A 19,932-nucleotide genomic window follows, 5' to 3' on the forward strand; every position below is an offset into this window, starting at 1 on the left:
CCTCTAGGGGCTTTTTGGGGTAATATGGTCTTTTATATGTCATTTAATAACCTTTAGAGAGGGACTAGATACTTTTTAGTCCTTGAAAACAAACTTGGCATTAGCAAAAGCTGATGCAAATTCTCCTTTACTCAGTCCAAAGTAAACTTATATATGTTTTTGATTCATTTAATTTACTAGTTGTGGTATAGTTTTTGTACTAACAGTTTTATTTTGTGGCCAAGAATCTTGCTCTAGAGATCTCCCAAAACTGTGGCTAACATTTTTTGAATATGAAAAAATGAGGTCCCACTGACCTCCCTCAGCATCCAATGATCAACTTGAGTTTTTCCTAATGAACAATGATAACTTGGCAGCCGTGCTCGAGCACGTCTAAGCGCCCTCAAGAATATCTAATGTAATGTGCACGACAAAATTGTCTTGAAACGTGTTCGTTTGCTATGATTTTAAAAGCCCAAGTTTTATCTCAATGCAGCCTTCAATGGACCATCAACAACTTGCAGATGTGAATTCAGCTGGTGCCATATAGCTGGCTGGCTAATGTGTGCTGTGTGCACATGACTTGTGACCAGACGTTGCTAAAAGTAGCAGGAAAGCACCATTCACCATTCAGCATTCAGACTTCATCTTATTTTGTGTGAAAGCCATTGGTTATGTCATGTCGCGACACAATGCTCACAATACCGTTTATGGCATCAGCATTAGCGGAGGATAAGCACGTATTTTAGCTAATCATTGTCCATGCATGTTGATTAGTGTGGCTGTTCTAGTTTATGTACGTATATTGTTGCTACTTGTTGCTGGCAGATCCAAGTTATCTTAAAATAGTTCTGTGTTGTGTTTTCTCAAAATCAACTTAATTGCAACCAATTGTGTCTATCCATTTCTTTGCAAACACTTCTTCTATGGAATTATAATTTGATCTGTTAGAACACTTCTCACACAACTGTGTTCCTTCGGAATAAAGGGGGGCAGCCTCTAGCTAATTAATATTGCACAAAGAAGACTGGACGAACACAAGATGAAAAGCCAACTAATCATAATTATCCTCGCAAAATAATAATAATAATCATAATAACGTTTAACATGAGAAGATATATAGGCAACTAAGCATATGGCCACAGGCCTGTTGCGCTGCATATATAGATTATTAAGCGCAAGTCTGTTATACATCTCGAAAAACATCTCTACAGTACCAAGTACTAACACTGCAACGCTAGAGCGTACATAAACCCTCGCGTGCATTCATGCAATTATTCAGGTTTAGCTATTTGAACAAAACAAAGTGATCTAGCTAATGAAAGCACGAAGTTTCACAGACTAAATACCACCTCCCGGGCGATGACGAAAAAGTGAGTTGATCACCATCTCCGTCTCCCACTCCATCGGCGAGAGCAACGGCAGCGAGGAATAACAAGACAGCTCATGATACGTGTAGCTGGGCACGGTCACCGACATGCCTGCGTCTTCCTCTTTCTTCAACCTGGAGACACCAACAGCTGAAGAGAGCGACGCTGTGGTGAAGTCGAGCACTTGTGAGTTAGCAGTAGCACTGCTTGAGCTCCTGGGTGGTTGATTATTAGTTGGGAACAAACTACTGCATGTGTGGTCGTTGATCAGGGTGACCATGACCACGGGAGGGTCGCTGTTGTTTTGCTGCTGTACAAGTTTCTTTGCTGGGCACCTGTGCTCGTCACTGTATCCGCATCTGTAGTATGACCTGCATATAATTAACCAAGCGTATGTTCATATATAACACTTCTTTATATTTTCTGTGTTTTGATTAGAACGAAATGAACTACACTTTTGAAGAAAACATAGTACTCGACTGGCGTTAACTTCAAGCTCAGTGAGTAACAATCTAAAAACTAAATATCGGTAAAATTCATGTTACCACAATTACCATATACGCCTTTTACTATATCACCTTTGATGTCATACGCTCATATAGTACTACTATACCAGTCCCCAGAGTATGTATGGTCATGATCGAAGTACAGTTTATTCCATTAGCAATCTTCATGTCTTAAAAGTTAAAATTCAATGTTTACTATAGAGCTTTGCATGAAGCCCACATAACCTTTTTAAGCCATTCAAATAAATGCTGATAAATGAGCTTAAACATGTGAATGATCGATTTGTGTACAGCTAGGTAGTTGGTTTTATGTTCCTCACACACGTGAAAAAACCCCTGAATTAGCTATAACATAAGGGTTCCATTCGATAGTACAACTGTACAACCTTTAATATGGTGTTATATATATACATCGCATATATACTAGTCCGTCTAAGCTTTGATTGAAGGCCTAAGCTACTTCTCACAAGATGTGTCTTTTCTGGCTTTCGTATGGATACTGAGGACTAAGTGTATGTACTAATCTTATTAGAAAAATTAAGGAGTGTATGTGATATGCCCCAAATAGGCCCTATACCAATGCAGAAAAATATACCAACTATTTTTTTTAAAGCAACTACTCCCTCCGTTCCTAAATATAAGTCTTTGTAGAGATTCCACTATCGAAAAGCTCCTTTGGTGCACGGCGTATAGTGCTATGCTTATCGGCACCACACCTTTGCATGTGGATCTGCACAGCGTAGTTATGAATCGATGTATATCAACGCAGCGTTTCCATTACAGCATGTAGTATATCACTAGTATAGTCCATGGTTTGGCCCTGGATTCGTCTACTGGTAGCAGCAAATGTTCCCCGATCGAGCCCCTTAGTATGACGGCTCAGGTAGTAACTTGCACCAGCCATGGTATACATGCCGACCACTTGTACCGAATCGGGGGGTGTGGTCAAGACCGGCAGAGATGCCAGCCAAATAGTTTGGCCCCACACTACCTGCCTCACCCATGCCGAGCACATAGTTATCATGCACATTTAAGGCGTTTATTTATTATCCCATAATCAGTCATTAGATTGATTTTATTCTGTAGTTGCCTCAGATGCCCAAGACAAAAATCATTGTCCGGCGGGTTTAATTAATAAGCACTATATACTGCATGCATTATGTGGTAAACATGATTAGGCAAGGAGTTATTTCTCCCGCGGGATGAATAAAAACTTTGATTTATTAGCCAGCGTTTGAGCAAGTTCACTTGCGGCACTTTAGCTAATCACGTGGGACTAATCACGGACGGCGTGCAGTGTTATATGAGCCACACAGTTACATGCATGCAGTTCTAACCGGGTTCACGCAAGCAATTTTTTGTTTATGAAACTTAATTATTTCCATTACTAACCATCAGACGTACTAATTGCCCCGACACTCGCCCGGTATATAGCATTGTAACCATCTGTTTTGATCAGACCAGACGACCCTTCTCGACTTACCCCCGGCTAGTTAGGATTGATCTCACGCTAAGTTGCTAACATATACTCCTACATGATACTAACAGATAGAGCTATGAGATCGATCCTAACCTGCCCAACACGTTTACAACAGCACACGCAACCCTGCACAGTTTATACAACACCGTTGTACAATTTTTAACAGCGGAAACATTGGACTTATCCCACACAAAGCACCACATTCAGCAAATTTCAAATTAACAGTTCGATTAATCAAGCGCCAGGTTAGAGTTCTCACACAGACCGCTAGCTGTCATGGCCAGCAACACTGGTCATGCACACAGAGATGTACGACAGCTCGGGCAGGTCCTTCGTTTAAAGACACTAAATACCGGGGTCAAAACTTATGCGAGGCCAAAATTCATGTAGGTCATGCAGACAAACACAAAGTGCCCGGGCCAAAATTAGGGATGAGCCGTCGTGTGATATGTGGGGCCAAAATTTATTAATAGGTGTAGGTCTCATGCACTGTTCACCTGAAATGAGCGGGGCCAAGCAGACACGAGGATGCATCCATTGACGCAGGCACATGTTGTGTAGTACGAGCTCAGCACATAGAAAGTTGGACCTGTGGCGAGTTTGGCATCGGATCCCAACACGATGGCACAAATAGGAGCGGCAATATGGCTGCACTTTATTGCGATCCCGGACCGTACCTTGTGTATATAGCGCTACAGTTGGGAACCGGTATATCATTCATATTACACACTGGCACTCATTGTATCCATCTCGAAGCATGCATGACACGGCCTAGATAAAGTGCGCCAATGCCGCCGTGCGCTGAAAGTGCGCTCCGTTCTACTATAGACTATATACAAAGTAAAATGACTGAATCACACTTTAAAATGCATATATACATCCTTATGTGGTCCATAGTGAAATTTCCACAAAGACTTAGATGAAAAGTAGTGCCTGGAAGCTGCCTGAAAATCAAACGTTTTCATGCCTGGTCAGGCGTGCCTGCGGGCAAAGTGTTTGGTTGGTGACCTCGGGCATGAGTCTGACAGGAACACGTGAAAGGCAAAACTTTGTACTATATTAGAATAGAAAATGTCACATCTTATGCTAATTCAAGAGATTAGCCGTCCCAGGCAGCTGCCACTCCAGCCAGGCGCTCCGGAAAGGACGCCTGGTCCAGGCTAACCATGTTGCCGGGCTTTCCAAACCAGGCTAATCAAGTTGACGCAGTGTACAGGCCAGGCCGCTTTGCACTTTTGTCCAGGGCAACAACCAAACACCTTTCAGGCACATCTCAGGGAGCCTCCAGGCCAGGCACCAAATGGCCAGGAAACTAAGCAAACAGGCCCTTATATTTAGGAACGGACGGAGTAATTAATATGAGGTGATGATCAATGCAGACCACATATATGCTTAATTTAGCATGAAATTACTTTGGTGTTTTCATTTAAATAACCACAGTGAAATAGCGTCGTCCGGACGGACGGCACGGGCGGCTCCCGATCCAGTTTCTTCGGGACCTTCCCACCTCTCTCGCTTCCCTCGCCGCCGCCGGACGACGCTGCCGGGCAAAGCCCGTGTGGCTGACGGCGGCGGCGGGGCTCCGGGCGACGGCTTCTACGCAAGGCGCTGAACAGCGCGCGAGGTGAACAACAACTCAGCAACGATCTTCGGCTAGAGCGATCTACGCATGGACATGCAGCGGCAGGCGATCTGTGCACAGGGACATGCATAGGTCAATGGCTAGAGCGATCTGGGATTCTGAACTGGGCAGCATGGTGATGCCTTGGCAATGGCCTGGGTGGAGATGACCATCCATTCTCCTCCAGCAGCCTGCGGTCAAGATCATGCAGGTTCGGACCGAAGCTTCCTCCGGCTGTCCAATATGTTGAGCATGTCAACGTTGGTGATAAGGGTCATCTTCCCAAGCGACCCAAGACGCTCGCCGCTGTTGCCGCCGGCAGATCACAAGGCCGAAGGAGGTTGGTGGTGGCACCTTGGGACTTACATCGGTTGACCGATGCTTGTCACTTGGCCGCAGGTGGTTTGTCCGATCGATGCGAGGGGGCAATTTTCGTCCTGACCATGGCGGCACCGTCCGGCCACTCGAGCCGCAGATTGCAGTGGCCATTCAAGGGTCTTCATGAGAGTTTTTTCTTAAGATCCACTGGTTGTTGCCAGCAACTTGCACTGGCGAGGTTGTGTGATGTAACCGGAAGGCTCCATTGGGAGTTTCGGTGGCTCTCAATCCGGCCAGTTTGCATTTAGCGGTGAGATAAATTCTATGGACGACGGCTTGACGCAGAGGAGATGGTTGCGCAGCGGCAGTCATGCCGGCACGTAAAGACTGTGCCTCACTTTTAGCTGCTGGGATCGCGGAAAGTGGTGGCGACAACATGATGACTTTGATTTGGTGGTGCTTCTCGAGTACTCGGTCTTGAGTTCAGTGGTGAAAACCCTAGGTCTGACCTGAATTGGTTATACCTAGCGATGGCGATGTTTTTGCGTTGTTACCTTGATGAAGGCATTGCTCGGATGTGCTCGGACTTGTTCTTCAGGGTGAAAACCTAGAGTCTGGCCTTTGTTGGTCGGGTCCAGTGACGGCGACGTTTAAGCGTCGTTTCCTTCCTGAAGGCGTTGCTGTTGAAGAAACTTTCTCGTTGCGCTTGTTCTGTCAAGAGATGGTTCGTGCGGATATGGTCGTTGATGTAGTTTATCGACCGTTGTTTTGATCGTTTCAGAGTGTTTTTCTTTTTCTTTTCCCTCGCTTAGGCATAGCTTGAGTCTTGTATGACTTTGCTCTTTGCTGGCGTTTTCTTTTTCTTTTGTGTGTGTTGGTGTTGGCTGTGTGCATCCTGATTATGCAGAGGTCGGGTGTGTGCTCAATGTGTTTGTATCCCCTTGATGCTTCATTTTGAATTAATAAAATCCATCCTTTGTCGAAAAAAAGATGAAGACAGAACTCTGGATTCAAAGGTGCATATAGCCTAAAATTAGTTCAGAACCTACACTACATTTCCATAAGAGAGAGCTTCTTCAGCCTTCAGTGATGAAAACTCTGTCAGATTAAACAATCATACCTCGGAAAAACAGCATTCAAGATTTTCTTCTCGCCATATTTCCTCCAGTGGAACCCGTCATTTCCTGGCGTCTTAGTTAGTATCTCCTTCCTGAATAACAAGACGGAAGAAATAAAATTAATTTTTATTTTGACAAAGGGGATATATTAATATCATGGAGATATCAATTGCACCTGGCCTTTGCAACAACGAAATGACTAAAGACATTACGAATGCACACAACACAAAAGCAAAAGAAGAAGAAGAAAAAAAAAGATACCACTATAGTGATCAATTCCTTATAACCGCAGGATGAAGCACCACCAGAACAACACCCGAAGTGATCCAAATTCTCCAAAAGCGACGGCTCCAACAAGGAAATAGTGCACAAGCACCGTCGTCGTCCGATCATAGATCTTAGGTTTTCACCCTGAAGAAAGCCAGAACAACCAATTAAGGACAGGCATTGGGTTTCGCCTTGAAAGCTAATACTCTGTACTACTCTTGTGCTGCCAACCCCACTTGCCGATGCCGCTGTCACGAGTCATGAATCACCAAGCAAAGTCATCATCGCCTCGAAGACTCGATCCACCATTACTAGGCCTCATACCTCAGCCGATCCACCATTACTAGGCCTCATACCTCAGCCACCATGGCGTTCTCCGCCACTGTCTTCACCATGGAAATCGAAATACCGACATGTTAGATAATGTCAACAGATAAAGAAGCTTCACATCACACCCTCCTGAAGCCACACGGGCTAAAATAGGGTCGCACACGAGCGAATCCCATCCAATCCAGCAATCTACATGTGTCAAGTACTGTACCCAATGGAGATCTCCGACGGAGCCTTCTGGAACTCATCAACGGCCAGATCAATGAGGGCCGACATCAAGCAGAACACCATCCTGGCGCTAGAAGAACCCTAGGATTGTCGCCGGAGGGGAACAGATCTGGTCCGGGGACCCCAGATCCGCCACCACCAGCCACCATGGCCGGCCCCCACGCTGCCCTCGCAGCCGTGGTGGCACAACCGTCCCCGGAACACCAGGGGCGGCTGCCCCAACGTTCCATCTACGCTGCCACGCCAGGCGTCCAGGGGCGCCACGACGCCTTGGCCAGAGGCCCCCACGCGAGGGGAGGAGGAGAGATTGCCATCCGCCGTCCGTTGGGCGAGCTTTGCTCGCCGGCCTCCTTGCAGGGGGAAGGGTGAGAGGGCTAGGGTTTGCCTCCGCCCCCCACCCCCCCCCCCGAGGCGGCTTGAGCAAAGGGCCTCGGAAATAAAAATTAATTGAACTCAACTTTACTGCATACTACTTAATTTTCTAACTAAGCTCGCCATCAAATATAAAATCATGGTACAAAAAGAAACAAGCATATGCTACATCGCCATGCCTCACCCGATGAACCGGAATAAAGTAAGAGCATCTCTAGCAGACTCCGCATAAGTGGTCAAACCCGTAATTTTTTTGCGTTTTACAGTTTTGGGCGAAAAAAGTGTCCAGAACAGAAACCGCAAAAGTAGTCCAACCCGTAAATTTTTTAAGGGCCACCGCAAATGCACACCCGAAACCCTTATCTTTCAAGGTTGGAAGGCCGAATATAGGGGGCCATGTATACCGGTCAAACCTCGTCGGAGCAAACACGCCGCCGCGGAGTTTGCCGGAATCCGCCGTAAACTCGCCGGAATTCATCACCGCACATCTGAAAAGGCCGCTACACGCCGCAATCGATCGCCGCCGGTTCGAATTGGACGAGCTCGACATCGTCGTGGCCTCCCATGACCTCAGCCTGGCCGCCGGAATCCTCCCGACGCGGCAGGCAAAGGGGCACGGCTCGCCTGGCAATATAGCAAGGTGCGGACGACGGAGGCGACGGGGCGTGGCCGGCAAGGCTGGGCGCGGACGACGGAGGTGACGGGGCGTGGCCGGCGAGGCCGGGCGCGACCGGCGCGGTGATGGGGCGCGACCGATGGGCGATGGGGCGCGGCCGACGGGCGACGGGACATGGCCTGCGGGCTACGGGGCGTGGCCGGCGCGGCCGGCTGAAGGAAGGGGCGGCAACGGCCGGACTGGAGGAAGGAGCTCTTTATTTCAGTTTTACAGTTTGTTTTACTGTATCTGTTTGGCCGCGCTAGTTTTCGAACCGCAAACGCGATGTTCGTGAAACTGCAAACGCGTTTTGCGGGTCAAGTTTTTGCAGGGTCTGCTAGAGTTGCTCTAAGGATCTTCACTTCTGAAAAATAGATCTAATAAACCGTCTGCGTAAACTAATCCATGCATGGTTTCCATTTTTGCTCAGGGTTCGAGCTACGAAATGAAGCAGCAATTTGAAGAACAACCGGAGTAGTAACAGTGTCATGGGTAATGGGGTTAGATCCACACTGAAACCCAAACGTAAGCGTACGTGTTAACATGGATCTGTCAGTAACGATTCCTCCGTAGCACAGATCCCCACAGATAGGTATATGCTACAGTAGTATTCCTTGAAGCAAACACAAAGTCACTCACAATGGAAGCTCCTCGCCATGGATGCCTCGCCGGTGCCTCGCTTTTCTGGTGCGGGCAATGGCTCCATTTCGAGGCCCGCCGCTGCCGCTGCCACCAGCACCGGAGGCACCGGCAGCATAGGATGCCGCCCTGGCGTCGGAGGAGCAGCTGTACTGCTCTCTGTCGGACTGCAGCATGGAGACGGACGACACTAGGGCCGTGGAGATGTTGCTCACGTTGTACAGCGCGGCGTTGCGGCGACCGAGCTCCGGGATCAGCTCCAGCTGTTGCCGGAGGCAGTCAGCCAGCTGAGCGCCCTTCCTCAGTTCCTCGATGACGGCGCCCCTCTGGTCGGAGGGCGTCGGGGACATCTCGGACTTGGGCCGCATCGCCATGAGGGGATATTGCTCTAGTCTCTACACTGTCTTCAGGAGGCGGATGTGAGAGCTCTTTGGATTTGGACCGGGCGTTGGATTCTTAATTGGAGGAAAAGGCCTAGCTGAGAGACATGAGTTGTTAAGTGTCTCTAGATATATAAAAGAAATAATTGTTACAGTACCAATTAAAGTGTATATCTAAATATTGCGTGTTTAGGTGCAAAAGAGAAATGTCTAATGTTGCAAGTGTTAGATGTACTCATGTCTAGCCCAGATGTACGAGTGTGAACCTTAAGTAATACCTAGCTTGATGTGTAATTGACCGTGTATATTCCAGAATTATTAGGTGAAAAGCAATGACAAAAGAGAACCCTTAGAGCTTAAAAAACCTAGATCCAATTAAAGTTATGTGTACGGTTTATTTCCACTTTACCCGTCTGGAATGCAGGATCTTGCCTCAATTATTTTTCTCTTGTGATTAAACACGGTTTATGTGAAACACATATTTTCCAAACAAATAGATATGCAAAAAAAAAACCGGAATACTTATATTAAAAAATCCAATGGTTTACTTTGGTGCCATATTAAAGCATGGCTTTCATAGGATATATATAACCCCAAAGCCTTATATTTCAGTTTGGATTAGGATACAAGTTTTAACAGTCTGTAACCAAAGATTCGGTAGTACATATACTATTAATCTTTTGAACCTTGTACAATGCAAGGTGCTTACTGCATAGACAGGTTATTAGAGAGAAAAAGTAGTTTTTCTAAACGTCAATGCTTATCTCTACATGAGGGTGCCTAATTAAGCGTCTATCCTCTACAAATAAGCATCGATGCTTACGAAGAGTTATTTGTTTCTCTAAGTACATCCCCTAAACACCTTGGATTGTATAAGGCCTTATTCCCTAGTGTACTTTTAAAACAATGAGATCTTCCATTACTACAAAAGAAAGCTTGTACTTAAATTGTATTGGTAATTCTCCCATAGAATAGAACAAGGTCTCCAATGAAAATGGAAACCTTAAACCTAGAAGAGAAAAAAGACTGTTTTCTTGAATATATGTCAATACAACAAATCCAGCCCTAGATTTAGAAGTTTCTGTAGTATAATCGAATTTGCCGAATCAACATCTCTATCTTGATGAGGTCAATATAACATAGAACATTGATTGGTGTCTTTTAGTGGAATAATATATCAGTCTTCAGCCCTCCTCTCAAAATATTTGTCCTTGGACTAAAAAAACTCCATTTCGATGTATGTATATGCTAAGAAAATCTAGTGTAGTTGTTGAATTATTAATTAGATGTAGTGCTTCTTGAGTCTGTGCATATGGTGGGCTCAGGATGGTGACGATGAGAAGTATCATATATTAGTATCATGCATATGATATTATCTCTGCAGTGTATAGTATTACAGGTTGGCATCATAATTTTATTTATTGCTATGCTGACATATACTAGTATATCATTAATTATGATACTGTATCACGTATGATACTCAATCCTCTCTTTCCTCATTTAATTATGTGCCATCTCAGCAAATTTGCCTAGTTGACATGCATGATATGTACTACCTATGATACTCCCATTGTGACCAGACTAATGATCGATACATAGTGAAACATAAGTAGAGGTTAATATATTTGTGCTCCTACGTTCATGTTTTTCACTCCCTTCATAAAAAAATCTCTCAAGTTTGGCATAAGCCAAACTTCTTAAGAGCAAGTCTAATAAGATATAGTTAGCAGACTGTAGGGATTAGATTATTATAATTGTACTGGGTTGGATGAGAGAGAAGAGGAGCGAGAAAAGAAGCATAGTCGGTTGCAGCACTCCAAGAAACATTGTAAGAGTGGATGAGTCATGTATTAGTAAAGTTGTACTACTTAGTAACCTGCTACTACACATGTTGGTAACTCCATAGAGCCAATTGTTGGTTATACTATTAACCATGCTCTAATCTAGATCCGGTTTATAGAAAAAAGCATCAAAAATTATATTATAAAATCATATTAGTTGATTTACCATGAAATATGTATTGATGTATTAATTTGCTTATTTAAATATGATATTTTCTCTATAATGTTTGTCAACCATAAGAAAGTTTAGCATGTGGAATGTTCTGGCGATGAGGGAGTATAAATAATTGTGCACACGAGATACTAGTTTTTTATTATTATAAAGAGCACTCTTATTATATCAAAATATAGCATCAAGCCGACAACCAAAAAGGATTCCGTTAAAAGTTAAAATCTTCATGTGGTATCTTCATAGAGGATTTGTGCTAACCAAAGACAACCTTGCACGCCGCAACTGGCCAGGAAATATGAAGTGTTGTTTCTGTACTCATGCCGAGACAATCAAACACCTATTTTTTCAATGCAAGTTTGCATGTTCTACATGGTCAGTCATCCAAATAGCGACAAGTTTGTATCTGCCCACCCACAAGTGTCGCCCATATTTTGGTCACTGATTCGACGGTATTTTAAATAGGTTCAATGCACTAACACTACTAGGGAAAACCTTATACACAGCATCTTAGCAGTAGCGCTGGACAAAATAATGCGCTACTGCTACTTCGTAGAAGCGCCCGAAAATAAACCGCGCTACTGCTATAACTTTAGCAGTAGCGCGTACTAGCAAAAAGCGCTGCTGCTATGTTTGAACTGGGCGCACATGCCTAGCCCAACTTAGCAGTAGCGCGTATCCCCGTCAGGCGTTACTGCTATTCTCCTTAGCTGTAGCGCTTTTCTCGCACACGCGCTACTACTAACCCTACCTTATCCTCCCCCCGCGGCCGACCCTCTCTCACTCACTCTCCCTCTCAGTCACTCTCGCCCACACCGATACCCGTCGTCCGCCGCCGCCGCCGCCGTCGTCCGTCCTCCACCGAGGTACTCCCTCCTCCTCCCACCGCGCCCTCCTCCCTCCGCCTCCGGCCGCCCCCTCCTCCCTCCCCCCTCCGCCGGGAGCCCTCCTTCCACCGCCCCTCCGTCCTCCTCCTCCGGCCGACCCTCCCCCTCCTCCTCCGGACGCCCCCTCCCCCTCGTCTCTCCTCCCTCCCTCCCTTGTCTCTGTTCTTGCAAATTGTAGGTAATTTAAATGTAGATAATTAGTAAGTGTTTAAAATAATTAGTAAGTAAATTAATAAACTAGTTGAACTAGTTTAGTTTTAGTTGAACTAGTTTAGTAAGTAAATTAATAAATTAGTTGAACTAGTTGAATTAATAGAACTAATGTATTTTTAGTAAGAAAATTAATATAACTAGTTGAACTACTTTATTTTTATAAAGAACTGGTTTTTTCTTCTATTTATAGTAAGTTTATATTTAGTAAGAACTAGTTGAATTAATAGAACTAGTTGAACATGTCATATTTGTTGTTATTTTTTATTTTAGTAAGAACTAGTTTATATTTAGTAAGAACTAGTTTATATTTAGTAAGAACTAGTTTATATTTAGTAAGAACTAGTTGAATTAATAGAATTAATAGGGTTTTTGCTTTTGCAGAAATCAAGGAGCCCCTCCATCATCCCCGCCGTCGTCCCCGTCACCGACCCCCTCCGACCTCGAGGTGGGACCAGCCAAATCTCCATGTCAAAATGAGTCCTATAAGATATATATGATGTAGATAAAAACATGTATATCCTGTGTTGCTCAAATAGGATATGTGGTTGCCCAAGTGGCCGGTCATGTTCAGGTTACACCTCCGAGTGGCCTATGTTTTGCCGGAGTGTTGATTAATTTCCGTTCCGGCAAATGCAGACGCTCGATATGTCCTTTTTTAGCAAAGGTCATGCCGAATTTTTCCGTGAATTCTGGTATGACTTGTGCTAGAATATGTAGGAAATATCGAGTGGCCTGGATTTTCTCAAAAAATAATGATCTAATTTAGGTTTTTTAGTACATATATTTAATTATACAAGTTTAATCTTTGAATTATGAACGTAGGAAATGTCGTACTCGTATGACGAAAGTCTCCCGGGGGAGTGCGGCTGGTGCCACGACGATCGAGGTCTGTGCGATAGGTGCCCTCACCTGGACGATGATCGGCGCTTCAGCATTAAGCTCGAGGAGACCTTCGACGTTGAAACGGTACGCAACGACGACAAGTGTTTTTTTTCGTAATTAAGCACGACTTCAACTATTTCAACATCTAATTTTTATCTTTTACAATTCGACTAGCTTATCCCATGCCATGCAAGACGCTATGTCTTGGAGAGGATGGGTTTTTAAGACCATGAAAATTTTGAAACAAAGAAAATACACCTAAGGACCCATCATGATATGGATTTTGAAGTAAATCTGTACAATTCTCAGAGCGTAACCCATTTTGGTTGCCAAAATTGGGAAGCACTTTGCAAAATGTATGGTTTTTATGAGGGTATGATTGTCACCATGGATCTTGGTGATCCTGATATCGAGCAAAACAATATGGACATTTGGGTCCTTGTTGATACGCTTCCGATTCTACCGCTATGTGAGTTTCTCAAACATAGTTATTAACTAATTTATATCGTTTATTTCAAAATAGTTGACAGCTTATTTCCATTGACAGCTTATTTTCATTCTTCAAAGAATGTGCGGAAGATGGTAGACAAAACCCACTACACCGATGGCTCCGAATTAACTTATAAGGAGAAAAATCATCTGATCGCATTTTGTACTTTCTTTGAGAATTACAATACCTATTATCGAACTCCTCCAAATTATGGTGAATACGTGCCACTAGTGCACGTGTTGAACCACGATAACTTCTATGGAGATACCCTGGTAAGATTTTTTACTATTACGACATCCGTGCATCTTTTGCATACTTCTAAAACTAGTACATCATTGCTAACTACGAAGTTATTACTATGTTTTTCAACAGAAAATCTCGATAGATTGTGTGCCTCATCTGATGTATTACAATGGTCGCTTTGGAGTTCTGAACCTACAGCCAGGTCATCCTACGAATCTCACCTGTGCATATCGGATTTCTGAAACCGGTGAACACATGCTAATCGAAGAGTGGAAAAAATGTTTGGACATTCGTAAGGAGGTTATTGGAAGCAACATTAAGCGAAAGGCAAGAATTGGAGCAGGATAATCTGCATTCTCCATAATGGAGAGCCAGGGGCTATCTTGTTTTTGCTATTTTACCTTAGAGAATATAGTAGGTCCTAAGAGAATGTAGTAGGTCCTATGAGGTACAATATGTTTATTATGTGGTACAATGTGTTAGAGTTGATGATGAGGAGTAGTTGTGATTAAGACTAGTGACCAACTTGCTATGTGATGTCTCATCGATGAAAACGATGATCATGAGGAGGTGTTATATGACAATGATGTATTATGATAATAAGTTGTTAATGATATGATGATGATGATGATATTTATTATATCATTGCGTGAAAGAACCGTGGATTAGTTTCAAGTGGATGTCCATCCACTTGAAACTAGTCCACAGTTCTTTCACCCAATGACATCCACTTGAAACTAGTCCACGGTTCTTTCACGCAATGATGTAATAACTCATTATGATGTAAAAACAATCTCTAAATTGCTACTGTATTAAAACTTTTATAGAGGTGTATGAATACAACATGAAATAAAAAAAGAAATAAAATACAGAATAATAGTAGTAGCGCGGGCTGGGAGAAACGCTACTAGTAATTACCAGTAGCGCCGCTCTGAGAAAGCGCTACTACTAAGTCGGTGTAGCAGTAGCGTTGGTTAACCAACGGTAGCCGTAGCGCCGTACCAGTAGCGCACCTGGCCGCGCTACTGATAGGCCTAAAACCCGCGCTGCTGCTAGGCTTTTCCCTAGTAGTGTAACAAGGGTGATAGTGTACGCCTTATGGTCGCTTTGGCTAAGTAGTATTAAATTTGGTTTTAATGACAGAAATGCTTCTGCTCTGTAGGTTATTTTTCGTTGTATGCACTCGCTTCGTACGTGGTCTACACTACGACGACCGAAGTGCGAACCGTTGTTTAAGGCGATGTGTACGCGGTTGAAACAAGTGACTACGAAGGTTTTTGCCCAATATGAGTGGCAGCATAATCTCCAGATCGGTCCACCACTACAGAAAAAATAAATGAAGTCGAGTATGCAACATACTCGACAAAGAGCATTTTAACCACGGTGAAGTGTAAACCGAGTGTTACACTCGGTTTAGTGTACCCAGCTTAATGTGTTTCGGTTTATAGGTAAGGCGAGTATGAAATGGTGGCACTCGGCGAAAAAAGTGGGGACACCACCCCTTTCGGCATAGGCACATTGTCAATCCATAGTACTCTACTGTTACTGAATTGCCGGTTTTTATTTCCCGTGCTTTTTGTCAGACTATTGATGTTTGGTTGTGTGCATTCTAATTAGACAGAGGCTGGGTGATACCCTTATTACTTTGTACGCAAGATACTTGGCATTTGTTTCCTATCCCCTAAAAGTTAAAGGAGAATCCGGCGGAGTAAAGTTAGGAGTAAAAATTTACTCCTCTATAGGTGGCCGCACCTAGCCGATCTCCTAAACTTTAGTCGAGTAATTTTCTTTCTAGATTTTTTGTTCCAGCCGCATGAACACACATCATAATATATATCATGAAAACTTTAAAACTAAAAACATGCATAACATAACCGTCGTAACATACAGTTTCATCATCACACGCCTTGTTCATAAAAAAGGCATCACTTCAAACACAAATGTTTGATCCAAAATCATCACAGACATAATATGTATATGTTGTGGATTGAGCCAGCCATTGGCACACACGAACTCAAACGAGGTGGTCGCCAAAGAAAACATCACCGTCACCACCACCACCATCCTCTTGACCGCCACCGCCGCCACCACCATCCTCTCGGCCGGTACCACCACCATCACCATCACCACCCTCTCGGCCATCCCCATCACCACCCCCTTGGCCACCACCATCACCACAAGTACCTTCTCGACCACCACCACCATTCCGAAGAGAGACTTTCAAGATCTCTCCACGAGTGAGTTTTCAATACTTTCTTGCAGTTTTATTCAGTGTGGTTGGATTCATGAAAATGATAGCATGTTTTTCGACCTTCTTGGCGGCTGCGACCCTTATTGCCGGCTGCGGCCACCGGACGTGTCGGAGCAGTGGCCATAGGGGTCGCCGGAGTAGCTCAAGAGATCGGTCAGAAATGCTCTAATTCCGTGTAAGAAAAAATAGGACATTTTCACTATATGGGCATATGGCCATGAACTGCTCATGCTTACCGGCCGTGCTAGACAAACAACGTAATGATTCCATTTTCAGGGAACCGTTTGTGATGAAAAACTGAATAGCAGTGACTGGCTTTCGTTTCACGTGATTTTGGGCAGATCAATCGAAGGGTTCTCAGCCTGACGTAGCTTGTGTGACATCCGGTGTCTGAGCTAATCTGGCCCTCTCACGATTCCTTAGCACCACTGCGCGTGTATTAGGCTGATCACAGCACGTGCAGGGGTGCGATCTAAAAACTAGGTGTGTAAAGATTAGCTGAATTCCTACATTAGGCCACGGTGTGCCAGTGACGATCTAAAAACTTGTACTGTACTGTACTACAGTAATGATATATTGTATGCCCCCGATCTAAAAACTTGTACTACTACTGTACTACCCCCGATCTCAGTGACGATCTAAAAACTTGTCCGTACTGTAGTAGTCCTAAAATAAGTGTCTTAACTTTGTACTAACTTTAATACAAAATTGTATTAAGACTAAGACACTTATTTTGAAACGGAGGGAGTACTAGTAAATGGGGCCTGCACCAATCAGGACGTGGTCTGCCACCCACGTTTGTCGCCCACTTGTTGCATCGCGTACAGGTATGCCCAGGTTCATGCATCCAGCCCCCTACGTCACCGTCGTGACGCCCCAGTTGATACGTCGGCACCTGGTATACAAAGAGTAGTTACTAATATCACCGCTGCCGTGTCTTGAGAAAAGGGCAAATAATTGTGTTTGTCAGCTGGGTTTTGGAGACATATCGATTCTCCGTGTATCGGGTGCTGCTATTCTATTCCGGTGAGACTCTTGATCAGGTGAATGGGTCATGGGTGCGTGTGCTTTAGTTTGCAGAGGCTTGGACTACCCACGATAAGAGTAACATAGGTAGTAATATCACACATATCTAGATAAAATAGATGACGTGGCAAGCAGTAAATGAAGAAAGAGAGCAAAGTAGTAACATAACTAGTTACTAGTAGTATGAGTAACATCACACATATCAAGGCAAGATGAGTCTATAGCTTAATAAATGAAGTGTTGCATGTTACTACACATATGTTACTCCCCACTATAGAGGTAGTAACATAGACTAGTAACATACTACCCATTGTGGCTAGTCTTACGGGAAACGATACGATCGATGCGGGTGGCATCGAGGTCGTCGACATGGATGGATGTACCACATGGTTTCACGCCGCCCACCTCCAAGTCCCCTAGACAGCAAGGCCGCGTGCTTCCGTGCCGTCGTTGGCATTTTTCCATCTCGTCCTTGCTCTGTCTACAAGACAATACACACGAGCTGCCAGCTCGGATTCGCCGGATCATGCTCGGCACATGGATCACCGTGAGTGGTGCCCAAGCAGTAGCGGTGAGAAAGGGGCAAGCGCTGGAACTCCATCTTCAAGGAAATTACACAAACCATCACTTATTGGGGCTAGTGTTGCACAAAACACCTATTATACAGCTTTATTGCAAGAAAACACACATATTGGTTTAACACATTGCAGTTAGGTCTAATTTAGTGTTTACATTAACATAATTTTAGACAAATGGATCACGCTTGTAAGTGCACACATGACAATAAAAAATGGCCACATTAGCCAACACACATGTCAAAATCGAGGGCAAAACCTAAGTAATAACAAAACAAACGCCAAAAAAAGGATTCTAAACAATAATACATCGACTGTTAGCAAAACTTCTGCCCCGAAATGTAGGGTTTCACGGGGAAGAAGAAGACCTAGCCAACCGTTAGACTAGGGGAGAAGATGAGCTTAACTTGGGTTGGGAGGGGGGGGGGGGGGGGGGGGCTCTTACCCGACGATAGGAAATGGCTGGCTCGGCTTCATCACCGGCGACCACTTCACCAACGATGAGACGGTCGCCGCCGCTTACTCTTCCTGTATGGAGGCTCCGGTACAAGGTTACGCCTCCACTCAATTATGAGAACAGAGAGACTGAGATGGTTCTGTTTCTAAGATGGACCTGGGCTTTCAGCCCACTTTGTTTTTTGAGTCGGCTTTCAAGCACACTTGTTCAACTGTTTGTGTTTTATTACCCTAGGCTTTTCTTTTCTCGGTCTAATATGTTGGCTGATGTGGCTGGTTTTTATTACCACGTGTGCACCTATAAGGGGCACATTTGTCTAGAATTATGTCAATGCATCCAAACACTAGATTAGACCTAGTTCGTGACAAACTTGTATAGTGGATGTTTTGTGCAACACTTGCCCCAATAAGTGGTGGTTTGTGCAATTCCCTCCACCATCTTCTTACCATCAGATAGTACACTATTCCAATTTTTTAATTCAAAAAAGATAGTGGTAAATACACTAGAAATCATAGAACTTGCACGCGATGGTCAGTTTGGTGCACAAACTTATAAAATACGTGACTAGGGCCACATAACTTGTCTTTGCGTGCAAATACAGTTACTTCTTCTGTATCCAGCCGTATATCATGCTCAAGTGACCTGTCAGCACGAATGTGGCCCACATGTCAGTGACAGGGAGTGGTGAGGCATTGGGTGAGCCGCGCATTATTGTTCTTTCAAAAAACACCATCGCCTCTCATTTAATTACAGACTTATCAGCACATAGTGGCCTGCGAGAAATAGGAATAAAAAAATAGCGTCAAGGGGATTCAAACTGACGTCCTCACTAACTGCACCAGCCACTCGCCCAGGAAAATTAATGCAAGACCAACGATAGAATAGTTATTCAACACAACGTTTGCTTGGCGCAACAAAGTAATACTCCCTCCGTTTCTTTTTAGTCTGCATATAAGGTTTGGTCAAAGTCAAACTTTATAAAATTTGACTAACTTTATATTAAAAAATATAAACATTGACAATATGAAATCAACATTATCAGATGCACCACGAAATGTATTTTCATACTATATAGTTTTAATATTGTAGATGTTTATATTTTTTATATAAATTTGGTCAAAGTTTGTGTAGTTTGATTTTGACCAAATCTTATATGCGGAGTAAAAAGAAACGGAGGGAGTACACGAAAATTAGAAACATGCTGTGTTATTCCCCGGATGAATAAGTTGATGCAAGAAAACAACCTATATTCTGTTGTTCATGACATTTAAAAAATGTTCATGCGCTGCAAAAATAAGTATGTGACATTAAAAAGAATGTTTAAACTGTGTGAAAAATACTTGCCTAATAAAAAATTAATTAAAATTTTAAAATGTTCATTCATTTCAAAAAATGTTTGTGTGGCGAATAGAAATATTGGTGTGTATGTTGTTATTTATCTTGTTCTATATAAGAAAACTACACAGGGAATAAAATTCCCCGTGACATATGCATACTATTATGGGGAGAGTGGGATCGTTCTGATTAGGGGTCTATTTTTTCACACACGTTGCACATTTTTTTATACATCAGAAACATTTTTATGCACATTTTATAATTTTTCAGATACATGATTAATATTTTATTTTTAAATAT

The 19,932-nt window shown here is 43.7% G+C and overlaps 1 protein-coding gene across 1 annotated transcript; it reads right to left on the reverse strand.

Annotated features, from left to right (window-relative positions):
• Positions 1–461: 461 nt before the first annotated feature.
• Positions 462–9,770, reverse strand: LOC109779993 (uncharacterized). Its single transcript, XM_073508367.1, has 5 exons — positions 8,884–9,770; positions 6,395–6,484; positions 3,429–3,461; positions 1,366–1,720; positions 462–578 (listed from the first exon to the last, which is right to left on the reverse strand). The coding sequence occupies exons 1-5, from the start codon at positions 9,255–9,257 to the stop codon at positions 462–464; spliced, it is 969 nt and encodes a 322-aa protein (XP_073364468.1). The 5' UTR covers positions 9,258–9,770.
• Between the last annotated feature and the right edge of the window lie 10,162 nt (positions 9,771–19,932).

This window comes from Aegilops tauschii, chromosome 1, assembly GCF_002575655.3.
Source record: "Aegilops tauschii subsp. strangulata cultivar AL8/78 chromosome 1, Aet v6.0, whole genome shotgun sequence".
NCBI classification, from domain to species: Eukaryota; Viridiplantae; Streptophyta; class Magnoliopsida; order Poales; family Poaceae; genus Aegilops; species Aegilops tauschii.

Excerpts from the sequence above, each read along its gene's own strand:
- LOC109779993 (XM_073508367.1), bottom strand. The coding sequence starts at position 9,257 with ATGGCGATGCGGCCCAAGTCCGAGATGTCCCCGACGCCCTCCGACCAG. Across the intron at positions 3,462-6,394 it reads TTGAATGCTGTTTTTCCGAG|GGTTGCGTGTGCTGTTGTAA; the intron begins GTATGATTGTTT and ends TAAACTGTGCAG. Across the intron at positions 1,721-3,428 it reads GTTGTAAACGTGTTGGGCAG|GTCATACTACAGATGCGGAT; the intron begins GTTAGGATCGAT and ends AATTATATGCAG.